The sequence below is a fragment of the Myotis lucifugus genome, unplaced genomic scaffold, assembly GCF_000147115.1.
Source record: "Myotis lucifugus unplaced genomic scaffold, Myoluc2.0 scaffold_343, whole genome shotgun sequence".
NCBI lineage: Eukaryota > Metazoa > Chordata > Mammalia > Chiroptera > Vespertilionidae > Myotis > Myotis lucifugus.
The window spans coordinates 784,846-792,364 of record NW_005871391.1 but is presented as its reverse complement, the minus strand read 5'-3'; the positions used below and the strand labels follow the sequence as shown (position 1 = coordinate 792,364).

General features: G+C 40.6%; 1 protein-coding gene across 5 annotated transcripts in view; it reads left to right on the top strand.

Annotated features, from left to right (window-relative positions):
- Window positions 1-7,315, top strand: part of ZNF239 (zinc finger protein 239) — a 16,845-nt gene extending 9,530 nt beyond the window's left edge. For 2 of the 5 annotated variants that reach the window (XM_014466558.2, XM_014466557.2), the window contains one exon: window positions 5,268-7,315. In XM_014466558.2, coding sequence (XP_014322044.1) covers window positions 5,363-6,760 — 1,398 coding nt within the window. In that variant the 5' untranslated portion in view covers window positions 5,268-5,362 and the 3' untranslated portion in view covers window positions 6,761-7,315. Of the gene's footprint in view, window positions 1-443; window positions 621-5,010; window positions 5,044-5,267 lie in introns of those variants that run through there. The other 3 variants (XM_023764719.1, XM_023764717.1, XM_023764718.1) reach the window with 3 other exon arrangements.
- The last annotated feature ends 204 nt before the right edge of the window (window positions 7,316-7,519 follow it).

The window sequence follows — 7,519 nt, the reverse complement described above, 5'->3', positions numbered from 1 at the left end:
AAGATGTTTTAAAAGTATAGCTATCAAGATATTAATATTTCAAAAGCAGAGTGGTCCAAGTAGTGAAATGGCCCTGATTATGGTAATTGAGTGTGAAAAGAGACAGATCATTGGGACTATAGAGGTTAAAAATGTCAGGTTAGGGTGTTGGGTAAATTGTTCTCATGTGTGTGGGAATCGTCAGGATAATAGTAGGAATGGGTGGAAAGGACAACTCAGCAATGACCATGAGATGACAGTGACATGGAAAGATTAAGCAGCTGGATGGCTTGAGCCTGAGTGAGTTGTGGGCAGGAGAGGAAGGGTTTCTAAGGAAGTAGTGAAGTAGATGAGAAAGGAAAGAGTTTCCAACAAAACTTGATTTGAATCCCTCAGATCCCTGAATTGCACGCTTCTATACCCTTCTCACCTTTTCAAGTGCTCCAACCTCACCTTCCTTCCAGGGCATTTGTGCAGATCGTTGTCAGTAAAGGAGGAGCACTTACTGTTTTAGGAGCCAGTAACATTCGAGGATTTCTCTGTGGACTTCACTGAGGAGGAGTGGGGTCCCCTGGACCCTGCTCACAGGAAGCTGCACAGAGCTGAGATGCCACAGCCCTACAGCCACTTGGTCTCAATGGGTAAGAAAATGAACCTGGACACCTGCCCATTGGAGTCTTTGTTTCTTCAATTTTAAATAGTGATGGGGCCCTAGGAGTTGTAGTTCAGGAATCAGAGTTTCCTAATTTCTTTTTGACACAAAAGGATGTTTCTGATTATTCTAAGCAGCTAAAGAACTTTACTTGGTAAGAACTGGAGAATTGTAGCTTTACTGAGTCATCTGAGAAATCATACCTGATCCATCCCTGATACGGCAGAATTTGGTACTGATTTGCCTTCTGCACAGTTACCCAACCCCTGTGTATTTCCCAGATATGATCTTCCAGTTGCACTAAGTTGAAGTTAATTACATAATGAAGAACGAACTCCAAAGGAATCTGCAAGGCATCATGGCAAGTTACAAATCCATGAAAGAGGAGTCCCTTTTTATATTTTATTTTTTTAATTAAATCTTTATTGTTGAAAGTATTACATGTCCTCTTTTTTCCCCCATTGACCCCTTCTAGCCCGACCCCAACCCCACCCCCGGCCCTTCACTACCCTATTGTCTGTGTTCATGGGTTATGCATATATGCATACACGTTCTTTGGCTGATCTCTTCCCACCCACCCACCCACCCTCCTCCACCTTCCCTCTGAGATTCCACAGTCTGTTCTATGTTTCTATGTCTCTGGGTCTATTTTGTTCATCAGTTAATATGAGTGAGATCATGTGATACTTACCTTTCTCTGATGGGTTTATTTCACTTAGCATAATACTGTCCAGGTCCCTCCAGGCTGTCTCAAAGGATAAGAGATCCTTCTTTTTTTACAGCTGCATAATATTCCATGGTATAAATGTACCACAGCTTTTTTATCCACTCATCAACTAATGGGCACTTGGGCTATTTCCAGATCTTGGCTATTGTAAATTATGATGCTATGAACTTAGGGGTGCATACATTCTTTCTGATTGGTGTTTTGGGTTTTTTAGGATATATGCCTAGAAGTGGGACCACTGGGTCAAATGGCAGTTCCATTTTTAATTTTTTGAGGAAACTAAGAGGAGTCCCTTTTTAAATGTTTAAGGAGTTCTCTTTGAAGTTCTCCGGTCTGTGGAGAAAGCTGAGTCTTCAAAGATACTTTCCACAAACTGATCTACCTGTATCTATTCACTTACTCTCCCTTCTAGCTTTTCAGAAAGTTGTGGTCTTTCTCATTCACGCTGACCTTCTTATCTGTACTCCGTCTTCTCCCACGTTTTTCCCACCTTGGTCTTGCACCATCTTTGCTTGGACTTGATTTTCATTAAAAACCCCACTGCCCTGCAATATCTAGTTCCCTTTGCTTCTTTTCTTACACATCAGAGATTCATCCATCTCCCCTTCTGAATATAAGACAACATCTATCTAGAGATAGATAGGAGCATAGCTGACACAGGTTTTCTCAAAAAGCTTTTGACTGTTTGAAGCAAAGAGCCTGAAACATTTCTGATGAAATAATTCATTTTTAGGTATCTGCCCTAAGGAATTAATCAATAACTTCAACTGAAAATTGTGAACAGTCATTATAGAATTATTTAATACAGTGAAATAATTACCAAATATATCAGAGGGGGTTGGTTATACAAATTATAGAGGGTCATATACTGGTAAGAGAAAAACATGTGGCCATTAAAATATATACTGATCAAGACTTCTTAATTTTTATTGAATTTATTGGGACAACATTGGTTAATAAAATTATATAGGTTTCAGGTTTACAGTTCTATAATAGATCATCCATATATTGTATTATGTGTTCACCACTCCAAGTCAAGTCTCCTTCAATCACCATTTACTTCCCCTTTACCCTATTCAATGTTCCCCAATCCCCTTTTCTTTCTGGTAATCACCATACTGTTTTCTGTCTCTGGGTTTGGGGTAGGATGAGTTTGCTCACCCCCTTCACCTTTGTCAACCTATCCCTCAATCCCTCCCTTCTGACAGCTGTCAGTCTAGTCTCTGTATCTATGGGTCTGTTTTTATTCTGTTCATTAGTTTATTTTGTTCATTAGATTCCACATATAAGTGAAATCATATGGTACTTGTATTTCTCTGACTGGCTTATTTCACTTAGCATAATGTTCTCTAGGTCCACCCATGCTGTCACAAAGGGTAAGATTTCCTTTTTTTATAGTCCCATAGTATTCCATTGTGTCAATGTACCACAGCTTTTTTATCCACTCATCTGCTGGTGGGCACTTGGGCTGTTTCCAGATCTTGGCTATTGTAAATAATGCTGCTATGAAGAGAGGGGTGCATATAGTCTTTCTGATGGGTGTTTCTGGATTCTTAGGATATATACCCAGAAGTGTATAAAAAAAGCAGTTCCACTTTTAATTTTTTGAGGAAACTCCATACTGTTTTTCACAGTGGCTGCACCAGTCTGCATTCCCACCAACAGTGCACTAGGGTTTCCTTTTCTCCACATCCTTTCCAGCACTTGTTTTTTGTTGATTTATTGATGGCAGCCATTCTGGCAGGTGTGATCTTCTGTTCACTATTTCCTGAATCTGTGCCAGTCTTTATGAAAATTAGTTTCTACTTTTTTTGTCTGCTTACATTTTTTATGGTCCCATTTTCCCCACAAAGTCTTTTTTGTGGACAGTATGATACTGAGGTATACATCCTCAGCTGATGCCCAACCTTCTTTGGTGCATGCAGGCTCTACTAGCAAGGAACAGCTCTTCTAACTGGGCTTGGAATGGATGTCAGAATCCAGATGGTGAGTGGTATAGACTCCTTTTTCAGGGTGCCTTTTCAGACAAGTAAGTTATCTGAGGCATCCATGCTTTGATCTCCAGCTCTGAGATATCTCCCTTGTCAGAAATTCCACTTCAGGGGTTACCTTGAAGCTCTGTCCTGGAGTCAGTTGCTTCTTTTTGTACCTTAACCAGCCCTGTCATTGTTCAGGTTAGCATTACCTCCACTTCTGCTTCTCTTTTCAGCCCAACTAATTCTATTAGGAGTCTTTCTTTAGCAGATCATTTACTTTGTTCTTAAGACTTTGTATGGGGCTACTTCTGGTAGCTACCCAGTATGTCATTTTTTGTTGGGAAAAGGATGGTTGGGAGTATGATGCTGATAATAGCAACAACTAGTCTAACCATCAGAAATGTCTAACAGGACTTAAAAAACCTAAATTTCCAGGATAAACCTCTCTTATAGTCGTTGATTCTGACTTTGGAATTTGAATTATTTGAATTTCTAGGACTTCTTGAGAAGATCTCTTATTCCTTCAGAAATCATCTCCTGTACATGGCTTGACCTGTTCAATTTTTTTTTCTAGTTTCTAGTTTTCTAGTTTCTCCATCATTCCCAATTCATCTGCTCTTTATCATCTCGGAAGTTTCTCAACATTTTATTCTGGTGATGACAACTCTTACTTTTTTTAAGTCTTTTATAGATTTCTTTTTTGTTATTTCATTGTAATATTAGGATTTTCACTCTAATTGTTTTAACCAACATATATACTAGTAAGTCTAAAAATTTGTATTTTTAGCACAGTTCTCCCTCAGAAGTTCCAGACCCATATATCTCACTGCTTACTGAACAGCAAGAAGATTCCACCAGCACCACAAATTAAACATCAGATTTAAAGCTTGTCGTCTGTCCTTCTCCACTCCAGCCTTTTCCTTTTGCATTCCCTATCTTATTACATAGTACCCCTAAACCTAGTCACTCAAGCAAGGAACTTGGGATCATGCTTGCTGCCTCCTTTCCCTTCTAGTTACTCCTCATATGATTTAGAATGTCCCTCTCCCTCTCTCTCCATAACTGTCATCCTTACCATTTCTAATTTGCTACAGCAATTGTCTCTCTACCTAAAGTCTTGCTCAGTTCTGATGAGCAAGTCAATCTTTCATTCCCAATTGAAATCCTTTAATAGCTATAAATCTTTAAAGGTTTTAGCCCTAAATCCTTAGTAGTACACACCAAGCCCTTTATTCTGGCTCCTGCTTTCCTCTCCAGTATGCACTTTAGCATTGATATAGTGCTATCATTGTTGATATATTTGTTTTTCTCCCCAGTAGGCTCTAGCTTGTTTACTTTCTTGTATCCCCAGCATCTATTAAAGTGGATTACCAATTCAATGCAAATTTACTTAAAATAAAATGAAGTAAAGTGAACCAAAATGTAATTTGTGGCAAGGATGTGGGATTCATAGCCTTCTGCAGAGTTAGGGAAGGAATACTTTTTTTTCCTTAAATATATATTTTTTTTTCTTTTATTGATTTCAGAGAAGAAAGGAGAGGGAGAGATAGATAGAAACATCAATGATGAGAGAGAATCATTGATAGGCTGCCTCCTGCACACCCCCTACTGAGGATTGAGCCCACAACCCGGGCATGTGCCCTTGACCGGAATCGAACCTGGGACCCTTCAGTCCACAGGCCAGTGCTCTATCCACTGAGCCAAACCAGGTAGGGCGGGGAGGAATACTTTTATTGACTATGCGTAAAAGTGACAAGATTTATATTTTGTGTACAAAGTCTTTTCTCTGACATTAATCCAAAGTACATGACTATAAGGACAAGACTGAACTATTTCCTAGTTATTAAGGCTTCAAGACTTAAACACTCCACTTCTGAAATCTTGAAATCTATCCATTGTTTGTTTTTATCACTGAATTTTCTTTGTTCCCTAGGAGACTTGAATGAAAATTCTGTGGAGAATCTTCAAGAGAAAGGACTTGGGGATCTTTTACATGAAGAGCTTTTCTGCTGGCTAATTTTGGAAGAGATGGCCAGTACCGTAACTGGGAGTAAGGATTACATTGTGAATCTTCAAGGAGAAATATACAGGAGCCCTGAGCTAGATCTTTCCCTTTGTCAAAAGTGGGGAGAAGCATCTTCTCACGTTTCCAGCAACAAGAGCAGTGGCGTGGCCCTTCAAGGTGGTGATGTCAACAAGTGTTTAAGTGCCATGGAAAGTGAAGAGTATTTGTCTTTGAAAGTTCCGAGCCAAGTGGCCACACAGGACTCCTCAGTGACGTTTTGTAAGAATGAGCCCCAGGATCCTCAGGAGAGAAAAAGTCTGTTTGTAACAGAAGAAAGTACTGAGAGAAAAGTATTAGGAGGGAAAAGTCCACCCATAGACCACTGTTCAGAGACCCTTCATATTAAACTTGTGTCTGATGTAATAGAACTGGTCTCACCATTGTTCAGTGGTGAAGCTATTTGCCAGAAGAGCCAATTGAAAGAATCCTTGGATCCCTTTGACTGTAACTGTAATAACATTTATGGTTGGAAATCACGGGTGGTCAGTCATCAGAGAGCTCCTACAGAGAAGCATCCCTGTAACCATTATGACTCTGGCAAAATACCTAATACCAGCTCAGATAGTCATCCATGTGAGAAAATGCACAGTGCAGAGAAACAATACCAATGTAGTTGGTGTGGTAAGGACTTCAGTGAGAGCTCAGAACTACTACTTCATCAGAGAGATCACACAAAAGAAAAGCCCTACAAATGTGAGCATTGTGGGAAGGGTTTCGTGAGGAGCTCAAGTCTCCTCATCCATCGAGCCATCCACACTGATGAGAAACCTTATAAGTGTGACAAGTGTGGGAAGGGCTTCACAAGGAGTTCAAGTCTGCTTATTCATCATGCAGTCCATACAGGCGAGAAACCTTATAAATGTGACAAGTGTGGGAAGGGCTTTAGTCAGAGCTCCAAATTGCATATCCATCAGCGAGTGCACACTGGTGAGAAGCCCTATGAGTGTGGGGAGTGTGGAATGAGCTTCAGTCAGCGCTCTAACCTGCACATCCACCAGCGAGTCCACACAGGAGAGAGGCCCTACAAATGTGGAGAGTGTGGCAAGGGCTTCAGTCAAAGTTCGAACCTTCACATTCACCGGTGCATACACACAGGGGAGAAGCCTTACCAGTGCTATGAGTGTGGAAAGGGCTTCAGCCAGAGCTCAGATCTCCGCATCCATCTCAGAGTTCACACTGGGGAAAAGCCTTATCACTGCGGCAAGTGTGGGAAGGGGTTTAGCCAGAGCTCCAAACTCCTCATCCACCAGAGAGTACATACTGGAGAAAAGCCCTATGAGTGCAGCAAGTGTGGGAAGGGCTTCAGCCAGAGCTCCAACCTCCACATCCACCAGCGAGTTCACAGGAAAGATCCCTGTTAACAAACTCTTCAATTATATGCTTGTACTCTAAAGACTTAAATATTTTTAACATCACTCTGACCTCTATATTCTATGAAGAAAGATGAGTTATTAAGATTTCCCTCACTGAAAATTCATTCATTTGAAGTATTTAAGTGCCAAGAACTTTGTTATATTATACAATGAATTCCTTGTTCTAGTTCCTTAGATAGGTGGAGTGAAAACAGCTGTACACTAGCTCAGCCAGTGTTGTTAGAACTACACTAGAGGCCCAGTGCATGAAATTTGTGCACGAATAGGGTCCCTAGACCTGGCCAGAAATCAGGGCCGATCGGGACCTTCATTCCCTAGCTGATGGCTGCTAGCCAGGGCCTTCCTTCGTTCTGCGCTGCCCCCTGGTGGTCAGCACACATCATAGCGAGTGATTGAACTCCTGGGGGGACACTTTGCATATTAGCCTTTTATATATATAGATACCCGCATTTATAACTGCAAGGACATTACATTTATCCAAGTTCAACATGTTTCCCTTTGTTCACAATCTCTGAGAAAACATAACACTGATTTCTCTTCAAATCATGTGTCTTGTGTTTTTCATATTTCTTTCCAGCCTGAGTAGCCCTGAATAAACTATAATTGTATAACATATTGGTTTTAAGCCATGGGGTAGTTGGAGATAAAATCAACATAGAAATTTGTTTTGTTAATTGCAAAAACATACCACAGTCTGTGGCCACACAACAAGAAGATGGAGAAGAGCTCCTTGTGTAGTACAACCCA